Source organism: Spermophilus citellus, assembly GCF_964194105.1.
Source record: "Spermophilus citellus genome assembly, chromosome: 6".
Taxonomy (NCBI): domain Eukaryota; kingdom Metazoa; phylum Chordata; class Mammalia; order Rodentia; family Sciuridae; genus Spermophilus; species Spermophilus citellus.
In genome coordinates, this window is record NC_138187.1 from 125,879,231 (window position 1) to 125,906,088 (window position 26,858).

The 26,858-nt window shown below is 39.7% G+C and overlaps 1 protein-coding gene across 2 annotated transcripts in view; it reads right to left on the bottom strand.

Moving 5' to 3' along the window:
* HHAT (hedgehog acyltransferase) overlaps positions 1-26,858 on the bottom strand; it is a 311,192-nt gene that overhangs the window by 57,043 nt on the left and 227,291 nt on the right. For both annotated transcript variants that reach the window (XM_081298856.1, XM_081298857.1), the window contains one exon: positions 21,283-21,484. In XM_081298856.1, coding sequence (XP_081154982.1) covers positions 21,283-21,484 — 202 coding nt within the window. The remainder of the gene's footprint in view (positions 1-21,282; positions 21,485-26,858) is intronic.

A 26,858-nucleotide genomic window follows, 5' to 3' on the forward strand; every position in this document is an offset into this window, starting at 1 on the left:
ATATCCTCCTGTCTCAATCTGGGCAGATCATATGACTTAAGAAATTTATCTATGCCTTCACTGTCTTCTATTTTATTGGAGTATAAGGATTCAAAATAATTTCTGATTATCTTCTGTATTTCTGAAGTGTCTGTTGTGATATTGCCTTTTTCATCCCATATGCTAGTAATTTGAGTTCTCTCTCTTCTTCTCTTCGTTAGCATGGCTAAGGGTCTGTCAATCTTATTTATTTTTTCAAAGAACCAACTTTTGGTTTTGTCAATTTTTTCAATTGTTTCTTTTGTTTCGATTTCATTAATTTCAGCTCTGATTTTAATTATTTCTTGCCTTCTACTTCTTTTGCTGTTGTTTTGCTCTTCTTTTTCTAGGATTTTGAGATGAAGTATGAGATCATTTATTTGTTGGTTTTTTCTTTTTTAAAGGAATGAACTCCAAGCAATGAATTTTCCTCTTAGAACTGCTTTCAATGTGTCCCATAGATTCCGATATGTTGTGTCTGTGTTTTCATTTAACTCTAAGAAGTTTTTAATTTCCTCCTTGATGTCTTCTAAAACCCATTGATCATTCAGTAACCTATTGTTCATTCTCCAAGTGATGCATGATTTTTCCTTCCTTCTTTTATCGTTGATTTTCAGTTTCATTCCATTATGATCAGATAAGATGCATGGTATTATCTCTACTATTTTATATTGTCTAAGAGTTGCCCTGTGACATAATATATGATCTATTTTTGAGAAGGATCCATGTGCTGCTGAGAAAAAAGTGTAACTGCTTGATGTTGGGTGGTATATTCTATATATGTCAATTAAGTCTAGGTTATTAATTGTGTTATTGAGTTCTATAGTTTCCTTATTCAACTTTTGTTTGGAAGATCTGTCCAGTGGTGAGAGAGGTGTGTTGAAGTCTCCCATGATTATTGTATGGTGGTCTATTAGACTCTTGAACTTGAGAAGAGTTTGATTGATGAACATAGCTGCTCCATTGTTTGGGGCATATATATTTATGATTGTTATGTCTTGTTGGTGTATGGTTCCCTTGAGCAGTATGTAGTGTCCCTCTTTATCCCTTTTGATTAACTTTGGCTTGAAATCTATTTTATTTTGTATGAGTATGGACACTCCTGCTCGTTTCCGCAGTCCATATGAGTGGTATGATTTTTCCCAACCTTTCACCTTCAGTCTATGTATATCTTTTCCTATCAAATGCGTCTCCTGTAGCCAGCATATTGTTGGGTCTTGTTTTGTGATCCATTCAACTAGCCTGTGTCTCTTAATTGGTGAGTTTAAGCCATTAACATTTAGGGTTATTATTGAGATATGGTTTGTTCTTCCAGCCATATTTGTTTATTAATGTTACTAAACCTGATTTGTTTTCCTCTTTGATTACTTTCCCCCCTTTACTGTCCTACCTCCCACTGTTGGTTTTCATTGTTATTTTCCATTTCCTCTTCCTGTAATGTTTTTGCCAAGGATTTTTTGAAGAGATGGTTTTCTAGCTGCGAATTCTTTTAACTTTTGTTTATCGTGGAAGGTTTTAATTTCATCTTCCATCCTGAAGCTTAATTTCGCCGGATACACGATTCTTGGTTGGAACCCATTTTCTTTCAGTGTTTGAAATATGTTATTCCAGGATCTTCTAGCTTTCAGAGTCTGTGTTGAGAGATCAGCTGTTATCCTGATTGGTTTACCCCTAAATGTAATCTGCTTCCTTTCTCTTGTAGCTTTTAAAATTCTCTCCTTATTCTGTATGTTGGGCATCTTCATTATAATGTGTCTAGGTGTGGATCTCTTATGATTTTGCACATTCGGCGTCCTGTAGGCTTCTAGGATTTGGGATTCTGTCTCATTCTTCAAGTCTGGGAAGTTTTCTCATATTATTTCATTGAATAGATTGTTTATTCCTTTGGTTTGGAGCTCTGTGCCTTCCTGTATCCCAATGACTCTTAAGTTTGGTCTTTTAATGTTATCCCATATCTCTTGGATGTTCTGCTCATGGTTTCTTAGCAGTCTTGCTGAGCTGTCTATTTTCAAGTTGAAATACTTTGTCTTCATTGTTTGATGTTCTATCTTCTAAGTGATCTACTCTGCTGATAGTATTCTCAATTGAGTTTTTAAGTTGGTTTATTGCTTCCTGCATTTCTAGGATTTCTATTTGTTTTTTATTACCTCTATCTCCCTGTGTAATTGATCTTTTGCTTCCTGGATTTGTTTATGTAGTTCCTTGTCAAAGTGATCTTTCATTGTCTGATTTTGCTGTCTCATGTCTTCCTTGAGACTCCAGATCATCTGAAGCATGTATATCCTGAACTCTTTATCTGACATTCCATCTGTTGCAGCTATTACCTCTTCTAAAGTTGAGTTGACCTGCATTGCTTCTGGTCCTTTCTTTCCTTGTCGTTTCATACTGCTCGCGTTTCTTTCTGCTTGGTGAAACTGTTGTGTTTTTGAAATTTTCCCCCTATTTATTTATATTGCTCTTGTATAGTTGGAAAATCTCCCTTGCAGGGTGGGTAGTGGCTGTGCTCCTCCTCTAATTAGGGTGATCTGTCTACCACGCTGGTCGGTCGCAGGTCTGCCCACCCTGCGGGCGCGGGTGGCGGCTCTGCTCTGCCCCCACTCCAATTGTGGTGACGTGTGACGTGTCTACCATGCTGGCAGGCCTCTAGGCCTGTTCCGCCGGTGGGTTGCAGGTCTGCCTACCTTGCGGGCTCGGGCGGCAGTTCTGCTCGGCCCCCACTCCGAATGGGGCTCCCTGACTGCCTCTCCAACGGTTGCTGGGCCTTTTCCGGACACGGGCAGCGGCTCTGCTCCACCCCCACTCCAACCAGTGTGACGTGACTGCCTCGGTGCTACGTGTCCACCACGCTGGCAGGCTACCAGGCCTGTCCTGCCAGTGGGTCGCAGGTCTGCCTACCTTGCAGGCTCATACGGCGGTTCTACACAGCCCCTACTCCAAATGGGGTGACTTGGCTACCGCACAGTCGGGTCGCTGGTCCTGTTCCAGGCTTAGGCAGCTACTCTCTTCGGTCCCAGCTGCAGTTGGGGTGTCGTGATACCATGCTGGCGGGTCACTTGGCCTGTTCTGGGCGCAGGCGGCAGCTCCCCTCTGCCCCTCTGGCCCCCACTGCACCCAGCAGGACCCGGACCGAGAAGCAGTTACCGCGGGGTCCCCATCCCTGGGCCAAAGCCGCTCAGGGAGCCAGAACCCGGCCTCTCCGAGCCCGGTGCACGCTTCACTAGGAGCAGGCTCCAAGGAGCGATCTCTGCGGGTTCCCCAGCCCTAGGCCAAAGCAGCTCCGGGAGCCAGAGCCCGGTCGCTCCAAGCTCTCCAAGCTCGGTGCACGCTCTGCTGGGAGCAGGCTCAAAGACGCAGACCCCGCGTGTTCCCCAGCCCTGGGCCAAAACTGTTCCGGGGGTCAGAACCCAGCCGCTTCGAGCTCGATGCACGCTCCACTAGGAGCTGGCTTCAATACGCAGTCTCCGTGGGTTCCCCAGCCCTGGGCCAAAGCAGCTGCGGGAACCAGAACCCGGCCGCTCAGAGCTCGGTGCACGCTTTGCTAGCAGCGAGCCCTAAGGAGTATTCTCCACAGGTTCTCTAGCCCTGAGCCTGAGCGATCTGTCTGCGAGACGCAGGCAAATGCCAGCCTGAAATCACCTGTTCTGTAGCTGAATGCGCTGAGATCAGTAGAAAACAGGGATGATTCCATCAGCTCTCCAAGATGGCGGCCACTGTCCTCCTCCGTGGTCCGACCGGTGTCGAGAACCGAACTGGACCGCTTCTCTCCTCCGTCTCAAAGCCGGAACTCAGCACTAAGCACGGCCATTACTCCGCTGGCAGGAGCCCCCAGAATCCGCATCGCTGCACCCCTGCTCCTGCACCTCGCCGCTTCCCAGCGCGCGCCGCAGACTCCAGCCGCGGGGTTATCCGCCGATCAGGCAATGCGACCCTCCGTGCGGAGAAATCGCCCACGTCCGAGCCCCGGCGCTGAACCTGACGCGATGGAAATCCCTCTACTAGATTCTGGAGCACCTCAATTTCGCTGGAATTTCCCAACAAGACAGCCTTCAGCTGTTTCACCTCGTCTTTCTCCCGCACAGTGACTCGGCGCACGGGGGTGATGCACTCCCTTCGCCGCCATCTTCAATCCACTCAAATGTCATGAAATTATGGCATTTGCAGGTAAATGAATGGAACTGGAGAACATCATGCTAAGCAAAATAAGTCAATCCCCCCAAACCAAAGGCTCAATTTTTTTTTTTCTGATAAGCAAATGCGAATCCATAATGAAGGGTTGGTGGGTAGGGGAAAATGAAGGAAACTTGGATTGTGCAGAGGGGAGGGGAGGGGGATTGTGCAGAGGGGATGGGATGGTGGAATTAGACATTATTACCCTATATACATGTATGATTACACTACTGGTGTGACTCTACACACTGATCTGTCAGAGGAAGGAGAAGTTGTGCTCCATTTGTGCACAATGTGTCAAAATGCATTCTACTGTCATGTATAGCTAATTAAATTTAAAAAAAAATAGAAAAGACCACCAACGGAACAGAATAAAAGAAAGAGAAACCTACATACTTACAGTTACCCAATATTTGACAAAGTTGCTAAAAATATTTTTGAGGAAAAGACAGCCTCTTTACTGGTGCTGGGAAAGCTGGAAAGTCATGGATCTAATTTTACTTTTTTACATATATCTTTCACCATACACAAAAGTCAAATCTAAGTAGATCAACAAGTAAGTAGATCAGGAACATTACAACTGGTACAAGAAAACACGGGGTCAATACTCCATTATCCTGGTACTGACACTAACTTATTAACAAGACCCTGAAAGCGCAAGAAATAAAATCAAGACTAAATAAATGGGATACCATCAAGTTAAAAAACTTCTGTGCAGCAAATGATTAAGAATATGAAGCGCGCCTACAGAATAGGAGAAAATCTTTGCCAGCTGCTCTTTTGACAAGGGATTAAAATACAGAATATAAAAAGAATTCAAAAAACTTAACACTGAAGAAACAAATAACCCATCAATAAATGAACGAAAGAACTGACTTCTCAGAAGAAGAAATACTAATGGCCAACAAATACATGAAAAAATGTTCAACATCTCTAGCAATCAGGGAAATGCAAACCAAACTAATATTTTGTTCAACTCCAATTAGAATGGCAATTATCAAGAATATAAACAATAGCCAGGTGTGGTGGTGTATGCCTGTAATTCCAAGGCTTGGGAGGCTGAGGCAGGAAGATCGCAAGTTCAGATCCAGCCTCAGCAACTTAGCAAAGCCCTAAACAACTCTGAGACCCCCTATGTCTAAAAGGGGCTGAAAATGTGACTCAGTGGTCAAGAACCACTGGGTTCAATCCCCATTACTAAAATAAACAAAAAAAGGTACAAACAATAATAAATGCTAGCAAGGATGTTGAGGAAAAAAGGTACACTTGTGCATTGTTGGTGGGATTACAGACTAACCACTCTGGAAAGCAATATGGAGATTCCTCAAAAATCTAGGAATGGAACCATAATATGACTACCTATTCTACTCCTTGGTACTTTCCAAAAAAAGACTAAGAATCAACCTACTACAGTGATATAGCCACCTCAATATTTAGAGAAGCACAATTTACTATAGCTAAGTGATAGAATCAACCCAGATGCCAATCAGTAGATGAATAGATTAAGTAACTGTGGTACATAAAACTCAGTGGAGTTTTACTCAGTCATAAGAATGAAGTTATGGCATTTTCTGGCAAATGGAAAATGGGAATGGAGAACATCATTAAGTGAAATAAGCCAGACTCAAAAACTGCAAGGTCAAATGTTTTCTGTTATATGAAAGTTCGTATAAAATAAAGGAAAGGAGGGAAAGATAAAAAGGGAAGATCAGTAACATAGGAGGAGGAGATCAAGAGGCAGAGTGGAGGGATTGGAAAAACAACGTAGAATGAATTCATCATGTTATGTACATATATAAATATACCACAGGAAATTTCACCTTTATATATAAAAAGAACCAATCAAAAATAGATGAGCAAAAACAAGTCTAGTCGAATTGAGGAAGGAGAATGGCAGATAAAGGAGAATGGGAGGGAAAAGGAAGGGGGGTTGTGAAACTGAATTCCATGCATGCAGGACTTTGTTAGGAGGAGCCCAAATACTATGCATAAACTAATGCTCTAATTTTTAAAAAAATCAGTTTGAGATGATGAAATAGTTCTGGAGACTGACATGATAGCTGTACAACAATGTGAATATACCTAATGCTACTGAATTTTACACCTAACAGTGATTTAAATAGTATATTGCATGTTTTATCACAATGAAAAAATTAATTGGCCTTGTCTAATATCTATACAGAAATGAATGCATGCAATCTTCAAACACATCTGGACCATAATCAAACTGAGTATGTACTAAGCCAGGAAGGAATCATTGCATTCTGAAACGTTACAAAGGCTATGATCACTAATAGTTTAATCCAGCAAGAAATGAGTAAAAGTTACCTAAAACATACCATTAAATTTCTTAAATGTGTTCCCATTCAAAGCAAAAGTTTTTATTTAAGAAGTAGATAAACTTAGTTATGACCAATTAAGAAAAAAAAACAAATCAATATATAGATTTTGAAATTTGAGATAATATAGAAGGATGTTTGGAAATATAGCTGAAAAAGAATATCTTGAAAATATAAGACTTAAATTTCAAATTAAAAAAAGTAGAGACACTTAAAAGGCATAACTATAGAAGAATTGAAGCAGTGGTAAAAGCTCCATACTCCAAGAAAATTTACTTAGATGATTTTAATGGGCACATTTCCTCCTTTGTTATCCAAAACCAATTAAAGACCTAGTTATTACAGTAAGACAATTAAATGTAGTAAGAGTTATAACCGTTAGTAAGAACAAAACTGTGGCTTTGTGAGTGATGTGACTAGAAAATTTGAAAGAAACAACTGACAAGAGCTAAAAAAAAAATTCATATAAGATAGAGGCAAACAAAAAAGCAATGACATCACAATACCCGAGTTCAAATTATACTACAGAGCTATAGTAACAAAAACTGCATGGTACTGGCATAAAAATAGACCAATGCTACAGAATAGAAGCACAGAGGCAAATCCACACATCTATATGATCCTTGAAAAAGGGGCCAAATAATATGTTGGAGAAAAGACAACCTTTTTAAAGCAAGTGGTGCTGGGAAAACTGGTTATTTATGTGTGAGAAAAAATGAAACTATATCGTTTCTCTCTCACCCTGAACAAAAACCAACTCAAAATGGAGCAAAGGTCTAGGAATAAGACCAGAAACTATGCAACTCTTAGAGGGAAACAAAAGGTCAACATTTCAGTATACAGGTACAAGCAATGACTTTGTCAGTTGGACCTCAAAAGCTCAGGAAATAATGCCAAGAGTTAATAAATGGGATGGCATCAAAATGAACAAGTTCTGCACTAAATAGGAAACAATTAGAAATGTGAAGAGAGCCTACAAAGTGGGAGATAATCTTTATGAGCTACTCCTTTGACAAAGGATTACTATCTACAATATGTAATTTAAAAAATTTACACCAAAAATATCAAATAACCCAATGAATAAATATGCAAACAAATTAGACACTTCCATAAAGATACAAGTGGTCAACAAATATATGAAAAAAATTCATCACCATTAGCAATTAGGAAATGCAAATCAGGAAGTACAAGGAGATTCACCTTACTCCAACCAAAATGACCATCATCAAGAACACAAGTAACAATAAATGTTAGCAAGGACATGGGGAAAAAGTACACTCAAACATTGTAGGTGGGACTGCAAATTAGTGCAACTACTCTGAAAAGCAGTATGGAGAGTCCCCAAAAAACTAGGAATGGAACCATTTGACCTAGTATATATGCAAAAGAGTTCAAAAATTCAGCATACTACAATGATGCAGCCACATCAATGTTTGTATCAGCACAATTCACAATAGCTAAGCTATGGAACACAGCATAGGTGTCCTTCAACAGATGAATGGATAAAGAAATTGTGGTGTGTATATAACACAATGGAATATTCACTCAGCTATAAAGAAAAATGACTGACATTCACCAGTAAATGGATGGATGGATCTGGAGACTATCATGCTAAGTCAAATATGCCAATAACCTCAAAAAACAAATGTCAAATGTTTACTTTGAATGTGCATGTTAACCCACAATGGGCAGGGGGGACAAGAACAGAAGTTCAGTGGATAATACAAAGGGGAATGAAGAGAAAGGAAGGAGGACAGGAATATGAAAGACAATGGAATTGACCTGACATAACTTTCCTGTGTTCATATATGAATACACCACAGTGACTCTTACCATCATGCACATCCATGAGACTGGGATCCTAATTAGAAGATATATTCCATGCTTGTATAAAGATTTCAAAATATATTCTATTGTCACACATATCTGAACTAAGCTGCAATCTATCTTCAAAATATTTGTGGCTAATTGATTAAATGAATATAATCTGGAAAAAGTCTACACTGAGATTTAATCTCACACCATTTTGATTGGCAGTCATCAAGAATTCAAATAATAATAAATGTTAGAAAGGATGTGGAGAAAAAGGAACACATGTACAATGTTGGTGGGACTGTAAATTAGCATAATCACTATGGAAATCAGCATGGAGGGTCCTCAAAAGACTAGTCATGGAACCACCATATGACCCAGTTCTACCACTCCTCACTATTTATTCTAAATAATTAAAAGTCATCTTATTACAATGATACATGCATACTCATGTGTATAGCAGCACGATTCACAATTGCGAAACTGTGGAACCAGCCTAGGTGTCCATCAGTAGGTGAAAAGGTAAAGAAAATGTATATATACACAATGGAGTTCCATTCAACCATAAAAATTAAGTAAAATTATGTCATTTTCAGGAAAATGGGAGAACTTCCTACCATTATATTAAGCAAAATAAGCCAAACTCAGAAGGGCAGGGGTCATATGTTTTGTCTCATATGCAGAAGATAAAAAGGGAAAGTAAGGTTGGGTAGGGTGGGCACCTCAAAAATCAAAGAATATCCATAGAGGAAAGGTACCAAGGGGCAGGAGTCAGGAAGTGTTGGGGAGTGATATTTGACAAATTATATTGGTCTACTGTGAGCATGTACACATATGTAACAAGAAATGCTATCATTATGTACAAGTATAATGCAGCAATAAGAATTAGAAATAGAAAAAAGAGGCAAAACAATTAACCCAAGACAAAAATCAGTACCTTTTCTAGACACATGCTTTCCACCCACATGCTTTACAATGATGCAACAATCTGAAAAGTATGCAAGACTACCAAGAAGAAATGATAAAATCTGACTTAACATAAAGACTTGAATAAAAATATTTGCTATGGTTTGAATGATAGTGTTCCCTCCAAAATTCAAACTTCATTCCCATTGTGGAGGTATCAGGAGGTAGGGTCTTTTGAGAAGTGATTAAGTCATAAGGGTTCTACCCTCAAATGGATTAGGGCTTTATAAAAGAGGCTTTCAGGAGTGGGTGTCTCTCTCGCTCTTCTCCCTTCTGAACAAAAGGACATAGTGTTCATGCCCCATGAAAGATGTAACAAGCCACCATTTTTTTTAAATAATTTTTTTTAGTTTTAGATAAATAAATATTTATTGTGATGCTGAGGATCAAACCCAGTACCTCCCGCATGCTAGGCAATAGCTCTACCACTGAGCCACAATCCCAGCTCCAACAAGGCACCATTTTGAAAGCGAAGAACAGACCCTCACTAGACAATGAACCCCAAAGTTCTTGATATTGGGCTTCTAGCCTCCAGGACTGTGAGAAATCAATTTCTGTTCTTTACAAATTTCTTAATCTCAAGTATTTTGTTACAAAAGCACAAACTAAAGTAATATTAACTACCAAAATTAAGTTATGATTCAGTGCAGATCTAATAAGTGCCAAAAAAAATAACGCAAAGGGAGTTTTGGAGAACTTCACGTATTCTAAGATTCATATGAAAAAGTCAGCATGCAAAAATAGGCAATGTAATTCTGAAAAGAAACCAAAAGGGACCAGAGCTCCTACCAGGAATCAAGATATATTATAAAACGCCAGTCTTTAAAATAGGGATAATACAAATAATATATTGATGGAACAGAATAGAGATACCAGAAATGAATCCACTTATATTTGGATGTTTCTATTATAGGTGGTCTTTCAAATCAGTGGAGAAAGGATGAGGCTTTTGCTAAAAACAACTTTTAAATGTAAAAATCATTCTTAGTTGCAGGCTATACAAAAATAGACAGTGGGCCAGATTTGGCCATGAGACATAGTTTGCCAATTCTCACCCTATTCCATTCTTGGTATCTGCCCTAAAGAAACACTTGCACATATGTACAAGGAAGCTTGAATTAGAAACTTCAAGGCTGCATTTGCAAAAGGACAAAATTAGAAGCAACCTAAATTTTCAATACAAGAATGGCCAAATTGTGATATATCCCAACCAGGCCTGATTATGCATATGTACACATTTACAGAACCTTCTTCATAATTTTATCATTGATGATGAAAATAAGTTTTAGAATACTTATTTCTCAAACCACATATAGCATGCATGCACAGCAGCAAAGGTCTGGAAGGCTGTAACAACTCATAACCATGGTTATTTGAAGGGGGAGGAAAGTGAGTGGGGTATGTTTATTGGGAGATGAATATTTAAGAGGATTGAAGGTTTTTCTTTACATTTTTATAGAGCTCAGTTATGAATAACTACAAAAGCTAAAAAGAAGAAAAAGGAAATCTAGAAATCTTTCCACTAAATGACCTTAGACCCTGGCCACCTCCCCTGAGCATAGTTCAGGCATGTGGGTGGGAAATTGAAAGACTGATGACCAATCTCACCCAAGTCATGGCTGCTCATGGCCCTGAGGGCCTTCCTCTTCAGGCAACATTGAGGTCATTTGGGATTACTATACAAGCCAAGGATATGGCAATAATGGCCTCAGCTATATCCTGTTCAACAAAAACAAAACACAACACAACACAACAACAACAAAACAGCTTAAGAGAAGGCCTGCCTTTTAAACAACCTGGATATTTAACACATTTAGACTGAGAAACAGGTAAAACACTCTAAAATTATTCACCAAGTCATAACAGAATTCTGGGGATATCTAGTTAAACATAGAAGATTCAGCTTCTTGTTCCTTTCACAAACCCTATTAAAATCAGAGTAAACACTTGAAAAAGTTATATAACCCCAAATAAGAAATGGAAGAAAAAAGCAGGTTAGCCTAGTCAACCTATTTTTATAAGCCAGAGAAGATGGAGGAATTAGCAGATCTGATGTAACTGAACACTAGATGCCAAAGACAAGACATTCACACAAAAGAATACCATAAAACCCAAACAAAAAGGCAGGATGTGCCACAGAAGGCGAGAGTAATCCCTGCAAGAAAATAGGTAAAAGCTTAAGTCATGAGCACGTAGACCTCCAGGTTTCCCTCCTCCTCCTCCACAACCATTGCGACAAGTATTTTCCCTGGATAAATTGCATCAGAAGGACTCTAAGAACAACAGGCACAGTGTAATTTCAGAATGCCACAGATATTTGCATTCAAGCTTCTAGTATGAAGAAGAAATTGCACATAAACAAGAAACAAAATGGCATTTTTAAGAGTCAAGTCCAAAGTTGACGACAGTATCTTCCCAGTTTTCAAGATAAATAGCTCTTTAATCAGAAATCCAATGTCCAATCAATTAAGTGTGAGGGCAAAATAAGACAAACTTGGAAACGAAAGTTCTCAAAACATTTATCTCCTAAAGATCCTTTTCTAAGAAAACTACAAAAGGATGTGCTCCATCAAATCAAGGGTTAGGGAGTCAAGATGACACAGGACACAAATGGATTTAGTATAGGAGAAAGAAGGGAAATTCAGGAAAATATCAGAATAGCAAGTCTAAAGTGAAATGATCCAGGTGGCAAAGAAGGAGGGGAGAGTTTCAAGAGAGATTTTTCTAGGAAACGAAGATTGCCAAATACATCTGACCAGGTAGAAATTATTATGTGAGGGATTTTTTGCTTCTATCAGTCTGTAAAGAAGTGGGAACAGTCAACAAGTCTAACAAAAAATGTAAAGCATTCTTAAGTGGGAGAAAGGATTGTACAAGAAAGGCAAATACCTGTATTAAATGGGTTGGCACTGAACCACACTTATTATGGCAATGACATAAACACTTAGAGCTGAATTAACCAAAATGAGTTATAGTAGAAGAAATAGGGAGATAAGATGCTAAAAGCTTGTGTAGAAGGCTTTGTATTTGTAAATCATAAATGAGGAGATAATGGGAGAAGTGTTGACTTTCAAAAGATAGAAGTCAATACCAGAAACAACCAAGAATTAAACATTTCCATTTCTGGGAAAAGGACACAGGAATGATAGTAACACAATAAAGGCTTGTGTAATTTGGGTGTAACATCTTGCTCAAGGGTGAACCAAGGATACAATGGTGGCCTTGTAAGATTCTATCACGCAGTGCCATTGTGGCCGCCTTAGTTTGTGTGAGCACATGTATGAAGTTCCAACAACTACAGAATCACCTGATGAATTTCTCTGACTGTATCATGACTCTACTTTTATAATACTTAAACCTTCTGAGTTTCAGTTCATATGGTAAAGTAGGAATATTAGTAACACTGTTTTACCTAGAGGACTTTCATCAAAAAGTCACATGAAATAACATGACCAAATTGTCTTTGTGAATGATCCCACATACTTGGGCCAATTTCTCAAATTGGTCATTCCACAAGCAGGTTGCATGGAACCACAATTAAATCCCATGTTATCTGAAATTGAAAAGCAGGAATGCAGTTAGTCCCAAGATGCCTAAGCAACCAAGACTTGCAAAACAAGCAGGTGCTCTAAGTGGGAGGGTTTATCAAGGGAGTCTCCAGCTCTTTGAACTCCAGGAAGCTCAGAAATTACTTACCTCCCCAGTCTCCAGCTTCCTTATCTGTAAAATTGGGAATAGTCACACCTACCCTGAAGGGTCACTGGAATGTTTGAGTAAAATAATGTGAAAGATCTGTCTTTCTGACAGTATCTGGTCTAGTCTCTGGCCAATGATAGCAACTACAACAGCCCTATGCTAGCTTGCTCCTGAGAATGACAGCTCTACCCTTCAACTTCTAATATAAATCAAGATTTAAGGGTTAATCGGGCAAATCCTTCAAAGATGAGTCCACCTGGCTTGGCTCTCTCAGTAACCTTTGATTAGACACAATATGGTGAAAAATATAAACACACACACACACACACACACACACACACACACTGTAAATAGTCCCACCAGTAAGAGTTAAGCACCATTAAACTTTCAGTGCGTAACTATCATGCACTTGTTGCATTTGTGTTTTTAAATAAGTTTTTACTGGGCTTTATACTTAATTTTCACTTAATATTTCAAGAACATGTGTCTTCACAATAACATTTCTCCAGCACTCTTTTTTTTAATCTGTTCAAGACTTTCTTATCCAATATTCTAATCAAAACTATAAAGAGAATTAGAAGGATTAATAGCAAGTAGTAACTCTTGCACTTAAAACCTTGATTGCACTACAGACAAGAGAGGACAGCATCACTTTCAATAACTGCATAGCCAGCTTGATAAAGGACCTGCACTTTTTATTCTGTATTCTTTCCTATCACCCTCAGGGGACAATCAGTGGTTATTCCAGCTTTTACACCAACCTGCTGGGTGAACTACAGGGTCAACACCAGAGCAAGAGTGAGCTCCAACTTAAATTGCTTTTCAATACATGTTGGTAGTCACAAGCACATTGATACCAACCAGCTGATCTCGAACAAGGCCAGCAGCTGCTGGATATGCTTTTTTTAAGCAGTTTATTTCTAGATCTTGGGAGGAATGTGAGACACTTTGAAAGAATTATTTTAGGAGTCCTGCACATCTCTGCCTTTTTAGAGCTTTAAAAAACTAACACACACATACATGCTGTATACACATATACTCTCAGCATATATATATATATACATATGCACATATATAAATACATGTTGTAAAAATATATTGCACCAAGTATGTGCATATTGTTTTGGGAAGCAGCAAAGGGCTGTTTTCCACCTTCTCTCAACAACAAGAACACTGGCAACTCAAGCTCAGTAACATCTAGTGGGTAATTTGGATTTTCCTGGGAAGAAAAAGACCACATTTGGAAACATACATCCAACCCTTCAACATGTATACTAAAATAATTTTTTTTCTTTTTCTTAAGTTCATTTGTGGAAAGCTGTACCAACTGGTTAGAGTAACCATCATTCATCTGCTATAGAAGAAACCAGGGATTCTTAGATCAAGAATCTAATTCCAGAAGCCACCTTTATCTAAATTCAAGCCATAGATCTCACCTTTGGCTTGATAATCTTTTCTGAGATTACAATTTCCAAGGTGAGTGTGTGTGCTATGCCTTTAGCAGGGGGGAAGGGACAACAGTGCCATCAGAGTGGCAAATTACCGGAGCAGGACCCCTGCCCTACTGTAGCCTGAATTCAGCAGGGTGGGAAAGGCAGCAGAGGCCCAAGAGCTGGTGCACACCAGTCTGGGAATAACTGAAAATGAACTCTATTCCAAAAGCTTCTGTCAGATAGCAGACTCAGTAATGCAAAGTTAAAAAGAACCTCTGAAATGCTTCACCTATTTTAACTGAAAGGTGCAATTATTTCCAGAATTCTACCTCTTAGACCAGAGAGGTTAATACTTGAACTTCAGATTCCCACAGTGAAGAAAATATATACCCAGTGAATTGCACAGTGTGTTTCCAGCATCATTAATGATCCTTGGGAGTGGGAGACAATAAAGGGGGGTGCCAACTAGTCATAATCCATCAAGGAACACACTGTTCACAACCATGTGCATTGCTTTCTCCAGACCCACAGGTTGGAGGTTCGGGTGAGCACTAACAAGCTGGTACAACAGGCTAATTTGATGTGTGGGATTAATATGTTAATTTAATGCTCTTCTGTTTGGTTAAGTCATTTGCATTTCTAAATTTCTAAGCATATCATTGAAAGTCCTTTTAATATGGGGGATCATTCGGCCTAATTCCCTTTCTCCCACTTGTCCTGTCTGACTTCAGCCCCAAACACAGCAAGCTCATTCCCAACTTTGGGCTGTGTGTGCCATTTCCCTGGCCCGGAATGTTAGTCTTCTGCCTCCTCCCTACCCACATAGCCAAATCCTCCTCTAAATGTGTCATGGTCTTACTCATATCCCAGCTCTTTAATAAACCATTACCAAAAGCCAAGTTCACACTCACCACCACTCTCACACGTGAGCTGCCTCCACGCCTCATTCTGGTTACTCTGCATGTAACACCTTCCATTGGTCCTCAACTGGTTTTCACACATCTTGCTCCCCCTTCCCCCCAACTACATCATTAACTCCTGGAGAATAGAGATGATGACTCGCTGTTCTTTCATTGCGAGTCCTCTCACAAGGAGACATAACTATTCTTTAGCCTCACTTACTTGACCTCTGAATAGTATCACCACCATTGACTTTTCCCCCTCCATGAAATTTTTTCTTAGGTCCAGGAAGATCACCTCTACTTCTTTGTTCCTCCTCCTCCATCCAGATTCAGTTCTGGCAGGTGCCTCTTTCTCTCAAATTTCTCAAATATTGCGATGGCTCCAAAATAACATCCAATGCTCCTGAATTTCTATTTTTAGCCTGAACTTTTCTTCTGAGCTATGCCTGGGAAGGCAAGTCAATCAGTTTTTTATGAAAATAACTCCATTTTCCACAAAGATCAGTTAGCTCTCCATAGAGAGAAGCTCTCATTCTATGGTAATATTGTCTCTTTAATCCAAAGCATCTACCACAAAAACGATCATCTTCATGGTCCAAATTAATATAGGCTCTATAGTTGCACAATGATAAACTAATACATATCTGCATCTAAGTAGCAAAGGAGGGTGCAAAAAAGGGGGTGGGGCATTAGGAGGTAGGGATGATGGTACATTTGGTTTAGAGTCCTCCAGTGCTCAATGAACTTTCTCCCATATAGCACATGGTCCCCACACACACACACACACAATGAACAAATTAAGACATGAAGGACCAGGCTGACTAAGCTTCAGTGGGCTCGGTCTAGGAAAGGTTCTGCTCTGGAGTGGCTTATGTCCAATAAGCACATCATCTCTATTTGCCGAAATGAATCCAATCGGTGGAGAAATGTCAAATATATGGAAGATGGCCACATGTCAAGCAGCACAACTCTGAGAAGTTTGCTGTTTCCTCAGTGAGTGAGTTGGGGCCACGACCTCTGACCCCCAATGAAAAGGTTTTCTAATCAGGCCAAAAGACACATACTCCTTGCCAATTGTTGAGTTAGTATTCCAGAGAGCTAACGTACCATAATTTGGATCATGTTGATTATTTTATAGTCAACTCTCTCTAACTAATTGGATTTCTCTACCTGTATCTTCAAAATAAAACAGATTAGTAGAGCCAATAAACTGAATGGATAGCATCATAATGAACCTGGTCTTTGGGTTCTTCCTGACAATCAGAATATCAAATCCTTTCTAGGACCACCACGCTGACCCTTGAGGGTATCCACTGGAGGTGTGTTTCCTAAAGTAAGTATAAATAGAAACTTCTTCAGAAAGGCTCTGTCAGCTCAGTAGGACACTCCTAGGGAGAAAAAGAGGGGATAAGGGCTGGGAGAGGAAGATATAATTATAAAATGAAATGGGAACCAGGGGTGGGGTGGATAAACTGTTTGACATATGGATCCTCCTTTTTGCAGGAATAACCCCCAATCAGCCTGAAGGTGACTTCTTCCAAGGGAGAGATCAAATCAGCAATTGGCAAGAAGCAGTGCTACTCTACTGATGCTTCAAATTGTTTCCACTTACTAAAGATTTCAATGCTGAACACAAATTCCGGCTCCATGGAGAGTACTTGTGTGGAGAAAAAAAAATCATGTCACTGCAGGAGTAACTCCTCTACAGCCACCCAGATGGGGTGCTTTGAGAAAACGCCTTTTGTCAGCTTCCCACAGCTCTGTGCCTCAGTGAGTCACAACCAATACTGCCCTCCCCCAATAAAGCAGCAGGGTACCAAGAAGGCTAATTCTTCCCTATTCCTTTTTTTTTCCTATATATATTTTTGTGCACTGATCAGTAAACTACCATTTTTCCATCACTAGACCTATTAGTATCTACATAGCTATAAAATAAAGTTCCAGCATAGGCCTTAGTAGGTTCTTCCAGGATTCAACCTGTACTGCCTTGCTGCCTGCCTAAGCCGGTTCTCTCTCCTACTCCACCTCAGTGAAGTCAGAAAACAGCATTCATTCTTTCATTGTCCCAGGTATTGTGGAAAGCATCAAGGATATAGTGTATTTGACCTTATGAGAGTACAGCTCAGTGAGGAAGATACGGATTAAACAAGTTATCCCCATTGTAATGAAATATTTAATATGATAAGTATGACAGAACATGAGATGTCCAAAAGAAACTGTCTAATGGGACCTGACTGAGTGAGGGTGAGCAAAACTTTTACAAGGGGCTGGGGATGTGGCTGAAGCGGTAGCGCGCTCGCCTGGCATGCGTGCAGCCCGAGTTCGATCCTCAGCACCACATACAAAGATGTTGTGTCCGCCGAAAACTAAAAAATTCTCTTAAAAAAAAAAAAACTTTCACAAGCAAGGCACCATTCAAGCTGAAATCAGAGGGATGAGCAGCAGAGGAGGCAAAGGGGAGCGAGCACCCAAGGAGGTAGAGGAGTCTATGTGGGAATGCTGAAAGCAGGAGGGGCCCAGGTTCCTAAACCAATAGAAGGAAGAACAGAGAATCAGGGGACGGGGGCAGTGGGAGGTCTCAAGATGACAATGAGGCAGGGCTTCATATTAAATATGACATCCTCTTCAACACTGAGGACAGTTCTAAGACAACAGGAAGCCAGTAAATGTGATTCTGAAGAGCAATATACTCAGGGTTTCGTTGTTATTTGAGAAACATCACTCAGCACTAAGGGAAAATCTAGTTCCTCAAGGCACAAGTCATCAAGTAACCCTGTACCTCCCCCCTCCTTGGTCTCACCTGTACATATTGTACATTCTATTTTCTAAGTAGATCTTGACTTTCAGTTGTTTGCATTACCACTAAAATCATCCTAATCCAAGCTGGTCAATAAACCAACACCAAGAATTTCTGTATTCTGAGCCCCGATAAGGCCTTGAAGTTGAGATTGAAGATATGAAAAAAGAAGGAATAATAATCTTTGTTGTTCAGATATCCATCAATCTAAATGAAACAGATGAAGGATACTTGCCATGGAGAAAGAGTATGATGGTTTATTTTATTTGTCACTTGATTAAGCCACAAGGTGCCCACGTACTTGGTTAAACATTATTTAAGGGGGGTGCTACGAAAGTATTTCTGGATGGTAGTAACATTTGAATCAGAAGACAGAATAAAGCAGATTTCTCTCCCCAATATCGGTGGGCCTCACCCAATTCTTTCAAAGCCTAAATAGAATAAAAGGTCAAGAAAATATTTGAGAGAGAGAGAGAGAGAGAAAGAGAGAGAGAGAGAATTTTTTAGTATTTATTTTTTACTTTTTCGGCGGACACAACATCTTTGTATGTGGTGCTGAGGATCCAACCTGGGCGGCACGCATGCCAGGCAAGTGCGCTACCGCATGAGCCACATCCCCAGCCTGAGAAAAATATTCTTTCCTCTGCGTGGCTGGGACACAGACCTTCTCTAGAAGACAAACTTCAGACAGACTGAAACTTATACCATATCAGCTCTCCCGAGTCTCAGCTTCCATAATCATGAATTAATTCTGTATACTAAATTTTGTCTTGCACATATGTGCACACACTCCTTATTGGTTCTGTGTCTTGGGAGAACCCTGAATAATTCTGAGGATGTGGGGGACACATCCTTGCTTGCGAAACTTTTACTCATCTTCTTCATTCAGTTATCAGTGAATTCACAATGTGATTACACTATCAAATGAGCTGGGGAGACTCAAGTCAGATCTAATTAGGTACCAAGAGGGCATTAAATATTTATTTGGATTTTCGCAAAAGTAAGGGAAACAAAAGCTTAAAAATCAAGAAGTTGTGTGCGTTTAGAAGGCCAGTTTGTTTTTTGGCAAAGGAAAACAGATTTTCTCCTGAACTATTCAAGGAGGAGGGTAGTAGAGGAAGATTCTGAACAGTGAAAGAAGACCTGAAAAAACAAACAAAAAACCCAAAAAAACTCCAACTTGGGAGCAATTAATTGTACAGTGATATATTGAGAATAACTCAGATAAACAATGTGCATAAAAAACAGGATCCTGATCCTGTAACTCAAGGAGGACACCATCTAAAAAGCTATTAATTCCCAGACTCCTAAGAGAAAAGATAGGTGAGAAAATTTCTATAAAATAGGTTCTAAATAAATTTGTAAACTGAACACAACATTTGCAGCATGTAAGGCAAATATCTCACTAAACATGCACATAAAAATTTCTCTGTACCTCCTCAACACCTGAACCATGGACAGAAGTTTAAATAAGGAATATATATGAGAGTCCTGGGTTACACTCTCAATGCTTCATCCAGTGAACAAGTGTATTTGTTGTCTTGACTTGGTTTTAATCAAAATTAAACAGCCATAGGTTACATACTACAGTTTGGTTATTGCTTCAATGTTTTAGGTTTTTAAAAAATGCAGTAATAGCAAAAACTATGACTCAAAGGCCACAGAACCCCGCTTAACATTACACTCAAGGTGAAAGTTGGACCATTGATGAAACACAGAAACATGGCTTCAGACAGGACTGAAAAGATTTAAATATGCTCATGCATATTTAAATTCCTTCAAATGTGTTTTCAGTAGGTACTTTGGATCAGTCTTCATTGAAATAACTGTCCATTTGCACTCTATATAGATACATACTCAAGCGTACTCTGTTTTAGTGTGCGTGTGTGTGTGTGTGTGTGTGTGTGTTTTAATCTACTGCTTTAGTTGTATGTACTGGGGGGAATTTATCCATGAGAATCATTTTTTTCCCATAAATGTCTTCTGTTTTATAATCTGTCACAAAGATTGATACTAGCTTATTTCTTTTTAGCTACTTTTTTTCATGGCTAGTAGAATATTGCTGCATATTTAGAAGGAGTGATTTCCTATAAGATTCTAATACATCCTGTACCACACTTACAAGATAAAGTGTGTGCTCATTTTTTTAAAAATCACTTAAAATATGTGTGTGAAGTTCTTAATTTTCCCACAGAATTGGGGTGTGTATTAAAACTTTAGCTTTTTTTTAAAAAAAGAGGGGTGGAGGGTGGCACTTCTATCTACAGTACCTATCAGTTTAAAAATAATCATACCACTTAGTATTGGCAAGGGTTTCCCACACAGTGTTTAGAGGATATTAAGTTGATATATTTTGTCTATAGGGTGGATACTAGTTGATATGCAGGATGCAAAACCTAAAAGATGAGAAGACTTTACCCAGGCAATTTTACCTATGAGAATTTACCTTGGTTATGATATTCACATCAATTAAATTGACAGTTGAAAAAAATATAATTATATGATTAATAAGAGAAAAATTAAGTAAATTATGGCATATCCATATTAAAACTCTTGTAGCCATTAAAAGGGATTGCTAGAAATACTTTCAGCAATTTGGAAAAGTGGTCCCAATACAACAATCTCTCTGGATTATTTTCTTTAAATGTTACCTGTCCATACACAGAAAAAAGTGAGTGTTAACATAATGATTATTCAAGAGATATTTTTCTCTTTTCTTGTCTGAATTTTATAATTTTTATATAACAAAACACGTATGGCTAAAATTAGCATATTACAGTGATACAGCCACATCAATGTTTATAGTAGCTCAATTCACAATAGCTAGACTATGGAACCAACCTAGGTGTCCTTCAACAGATAAATGAATTTTAAAAATGTGGTAAATACACACAATAGAGTATTACTGTACCTTAAAGAAGAATGAAATTTGCCAGTAAACAGATATAGCTGGAGAACATTATGCTAAGTGAAATAAGCCAATCCTAAAAAAACAACAGCGGAATGTTTTCTCTGATATATAGAAGCTAATTCACAATGGGGGGCCAGATAGGGAATAATAGAGTTACTTCAGATTAGGTAGAGGGGAGTGAATGGAAGGGAAACCTCTTCTTCTAACTCAGCTGTCCCCAACAACCAAGGACCCTGCTCACCAAACTGTCCCGGATGCAGGGCTTCTCCACCAGCCTCCGGACTCCATTCTCCACGATGATTCCCAGCCAGTTGAGTGCTGCCCAGCACCAGAGGTAGTCATAACCACCATGCCAGAAGCTCACAAATGCAAACGTGATTGCAGTGGAAAAGAGCATCCACAACAGGCCATGCTGGGACCCACCCAGTGGAATGTACACGTACCTAGAGAAAGAAAATGCGGTGAGAAGCCATGACGGGGGACATACCTGCAACATTTCCTGCTCCTGGGCTTACCTCTCCCTGGCCACTCACCGAACCCAGACCCTTTGCTACTTCCCAAAGGCCACAGACCACTCCAAATTCTCTGTCATGCAAGGAATTGGCCAAAAACCCAAACCTGTAGGGCTTTAGGTTAAATGAACACAGAGGCTCAAGAGCTCTCATTACCAGAGCAATGTAGCACTTACAAGAGGCAGGGAGAGAAGTAATGAGTTCACTTCTGAAAGGGATGCACCCAACCCTGGAAACCCAATCTCAGAATGGCAATTAAGCTGCTGGTTACATGGGGGCACCAACCTTCAAAGCAGGAAAGTACTCTGTAGCCCAAAATATTTAAGTTCAATTGCTAAAACCAGGCCCCTAAATGATAGGACCTGGGTGAAGAAGAGGGGTGCAAAGGCTGGTTTCCTTAGTTTTCCAGGAAAGCTGCCCAGAAGCCAGAGTGAATTTGCTAATAGAAAGAAAAGCTCTGTGCTTACAAGGCAGCCAAATCACCACCGAAACACGGAACCATCCTCCAGTTACGGTCTTCACTGCTAACAGAGCTGCAGGGAAAGGGGCAGAACTACATTCTTTCATCAGGACCTTGCTTCTTGGGAGGGACAAAGCTCACACCTTGGGTTTTAGAACCAAGGGGAGCTAGGAGCATGCCCTAGCACGCAGCAGCCTTTTAAAGAACCCATAGGCCTTTATTGATTGATGGTTAGTGCTTCTTTATCCCACCTTCCTCCAGGAAAGAAAAAGAAGCACCATTCTCATTCTACACAGTGTATTCCAAGAACTAGACACTTCATGTACACTTTTTGATTCTTCAAAGCACCATATGGTTTACACTACTGTCCTAGCACCTTGAAGAGGTCAGCATTTGTCCTGTTTATATGTTACTGTATTTTTTGGAACAAACCTTAGTTTGAAAATCATTTTTAATAGAATCATTTACAGACAGGCAAGTCAAAAAATAAATGAAAACAAATTAGCTCAAAAATAAATAAGTAAAAAAATTATAATGTAATTTTTGGCATAAGACAAAAAATGTACATATTAATAGGGTACTGTGTGTTTAATATGTTATACTAGCTATTCAAACTTTTGTCATTTATTGATGATGAAAACTTTCAAACTCTTATTCTAATTTTTTTTTTTAAAAAATGCATGCACATTACTAATTATTGCTGCCTACTGTACAATAGCACCAGAATGTCTTGCTCCTATCTGTGATTATAATTATTCATAAATATCCTCCTTCACAAAGACTATCTCCTTGGCTAAACTTCAGTGAAGCTCCGATAAACCCTCCAGACCTTGACCATAGTGTCATATTTTGGGGGCATCATCCAGTTGCAGCAAGAATCCTGCTTGGTCTAGAGAAGACCCCTGACCTTTGATGATATCTGGTCACCCTCACCTGCTTTCAGCAATTTTTTTTTAACCCAGGATGCTTAATCACTGAGCCACATCCTCAGCCATTTTTTATATTTTATTTAGAGATAGGGTCTTGATAAGATGCTGAGGCTAGCTTTGAACATCACAATCCTACGGCTTTAGCTTTTTGAGTCACTGGGAATAGAGGTGTGTGCCACTGTGTCCGGCTCAGCAAGAATCTTGTTACGTCTGTTTAACCAGAATCTCCCTCTAATCCAACATCTCCTCTTACTATTCTTTCATCCGAAGACCCCCACTCTGCTTGTTGGCTATATCTCATTTGTGCAAGTTATATTCAGAATTCAATATAACACTGAAGTCTCTTTTTGCCCTGATTTAATAGTTCTTCATAAAATTTGTCTTTATAGAAGCCAAGCAGGGTGACACATGCCTATAATCCCAGTGAGTCAGGACACTGAGGATGATCACAAGTCTGAGGCCACACTGACCAATTTAGGGAATTAAGAAAAAATAAAAGGCTTTTGATGTGGCTGAGTAGTAAAGCACCCTTGGGTTGAATTCCTTGTATGGGGGACAGAAGGAGAGAAAGGGAAAGTGCGTTGAAGGAAACAGTCATTATGGATAGGTATGGTGATACACACCTGTAAGTCCCAGCCACTTGAGAGGCTGAGGTAGGAGGATTCCCAAGTTCAAACTCAGCCTTAACAACCCTGTTTCAAAGTTTAAAAAAATCAAAAGGGATAAAAGATACAGCTCAGTGGTAGAGCAACCCTGGGCTCACTCTTCAGTAATCCTACCCCCCAAATTTTTGTTTTTACCACTTTAAAGCACCGTCTAGGTCTGGTTTTCCCTTAAATGCCCTTTAGTCTCAAACATACTGTAATTTAGAGAATAATCATATGCTCACCTTAGAAAATCCCATTTTATAAATAAGAAAACTGAGGTTGTGAGTTAATTTGTCCATGATACACAGCTGGGAAGGGGAAGAACCAAAATATAAATCTGTATCATACTTAAAGGTTAACTCTCAAAGCCCTCTTTCATACTAGTTGGAAATGATTAAGCCCAAAGGAGAAAGTACTCGTTTCTAAAATAAGCAGAGAAAATACTTCCTCTCATACAAAACCAAGACCATCTTCACGACCAACTCAGCAAACACACACCCAGGACTCCTTACATTAAGGGATCATACTTCTGCAGTACTGTAGCTATTTAGGCCTTCCGGGCAATTTTGTATTTAGGAGAATCAGAGACAAAAGATGTGGTTCCTGCCATGAGGACAGGTACACCTGACTATGGTTTAAGACTATGGAAGAGAAGGGGACAGATGAAGCAGAATGGCCAAGTCACCACTTAACTCAGGCTTAGAGGATGAGATTCTTTCTCTAGGCAAAGGAGAAAAGGGGATGTTGCACCAAGGACACACAAGAGTCGTGGGGGGCATTTGCTCAAAAAGCCCAGGAAAGCTGGGGGCACAGGTCTTAGTTGGTGTTCTGCTGCCCCCTAGAGGCTGAGTGGTTATTGGTGTGAACACTCAGCAATGGCAAAACATGGGCTACAAATCCCAGGCTGCCTCCTACCTGCACCAAGGTAAGTGCTGCCCTTCACTTCCCACAGTGTTGGTAACAGCCGGTACACATTTAGTAATGATGACTAAGTGACCACCTTCAAAAGTATGAGGAATGACTGTAGTTTAAGGGAATTTCGCAAGTACTGATTTACAAAACAATTTATCTAATACTCCCCTCCCCCAACACACCTGTTTTCACATAGAGATTTTTATAGTGTGTAAAAGTGAGCTGTACTGTGTATGTCCAATACTCCTGGAAAGAATCAGACCCTCTTTTGCTACATATGGATAGCACTCAACAGCTGATTCAACTCCAAAAGGGACATGTTTTTCCAGCTTGTGATGAGGACGCATCTAACCCCATGATCACATGCACAACTATTTTAGGCGTCTCCTGGAACCACAGCTCTGTTACTTTGCCTTCAAAATGACAGCTGACAAAAATCTCTGAGAATGCTTTATTCCAGAAATTCATATATGGCAGATCTCCAAGGACATGAGGCTGCTTGTTCCAAACCGTAAGAGGGTATCCTTTCCAGACTGGAAGATAAAATCTCCTCTTCCTTCTTATTTTCTAGAGGGCAGTGCACCAGTTTGGTAAGGGGGGAGTGAACGGGTGAGTTTTACAAATTCTATCGCTCTTGTGTCTGTTCTGTGATTAATAAAATCAGAAACATGTCTCTGTTTTTGAAAAGCAGTCATGAGACCCCACTTACTGAGATGTGCTGCACGGTGAAATTGATTTCCCACTGGAAGAAGGCAATCAGAACCACCCTCTCAGCAAAAGCAAAAATAAAAGATTTTTTTTCTTGCCAGAGATTATGCGAGTCTGAGTCTGTCCAATGCCTCTCCCTGCCTGGCCAATTTCATATGGTCACTAATGCAGAGAATGTCGCTTGAGGAAGTGAGCATCCATCTACAGCCACCTTAATCAAAAACCATCTCATGAAATCAATGCTACATACCAAACCCCCAACCGAGGAGACTGAATTGATATAAAATATGAATGGTACGGATAATACCCACCTTTCACTGAGTGCCCATGATCTGGGTTCTTTATATATTCTGTTTCAAATCATTAATACAACCTGCAAGGAAATAATAACTTTTTTTTAAACACACAGGAGATATAGAATCTGAACCTAGAATGTTCTACTGCGCTATTTATCACAAAGGGAGGATTTCTTTGGATAAAATAAAAGGAACATTTATCCCTATCTTCAAATCAGTTTCCACAGAAATATTTACTAGTCTTGACTGAAAAAAAAATGTCCTTTCTAGGGAAGAAGACTTGCTCAGAAAAATAAAGCTTGTTATTTATTAAAGGAATTGGACCAGTAACCTGTTAGCTACTATTCAGGGCCAGAAGGTCAGAAGTAAAACTTCCATTGCTGAACCGACTTAATAGTTGTCTTGATCCCACAGAGATGACACCTGCTATCATGGCATCTTAAAAACATCTGTGTCAGAAGTGGGACATAAGAATTTGGTTGGGGGGAGCTGCTGAGTGGATATACATGAAAACAATCTCCACCTCCCTCACATCCACAATGAAAAACAACTCAAGAACATGCCCTGAGCATGGGAGATGGGCAGTGGGAATCCACATGGTAAAATCCTTTGCTTACAAAATAATTTCATGTCTTTCCATGTTATCTCTGATAATAATTTCTCCATAATAACCCCAAGGCTCCATCAAGGTAAGAAGATGAAGCACCCAAGATATTCATGGACTTGGCTTTCACTGTCCCATGGACTGAGCCCAGGTGAGCTTGCAGGTCTCCAATCTCCCATCTCCAAGGACTTTTTGCTTGGCCAAGTTGGGCAGGCAGCTGCTGCCATCCTACTCAAGCTCTGCCTTATCTTTCCATCTGTATTTCCTTTATTCTCAATTTAGCACTCTCAGCAAATCCTAAATCCTAAACAGAGGGAACTTTCTCATTACCATGCTTTTAGTCATTCCATTTTTACATTTAGAATTCATTCCTCTTCCCCGATTTCTTTTTTTTTTTTTTTAAAGAGAGAGAGAGGAGAGAGAGTGAGAGAGAGAGAGAATTTTTAATATTTATTTTTTTTTAGTTCTCGGCGGACACAACATCTTTGTTGGTATGTGGTGCTGAGGATCGAACCCGGGCCGCACGCATGCAAGGCGAGTGCGCTACCGCTTGAGCCACATCCCCAGCCCCCAACCCCGATTTCTTACTTGTACTTAGTCTATAAAATCCAGTTGACTGTCCACCTTCTCCGGGAAGCATATTTCGAATTTTCCAACTTATTGTTCACCAAAAGACATCTTTTCCACTATGGCTGTCAATTTAAAGTATAAGATTTATGTGATGTGATGTGCCTGTATTATCCAGCTGC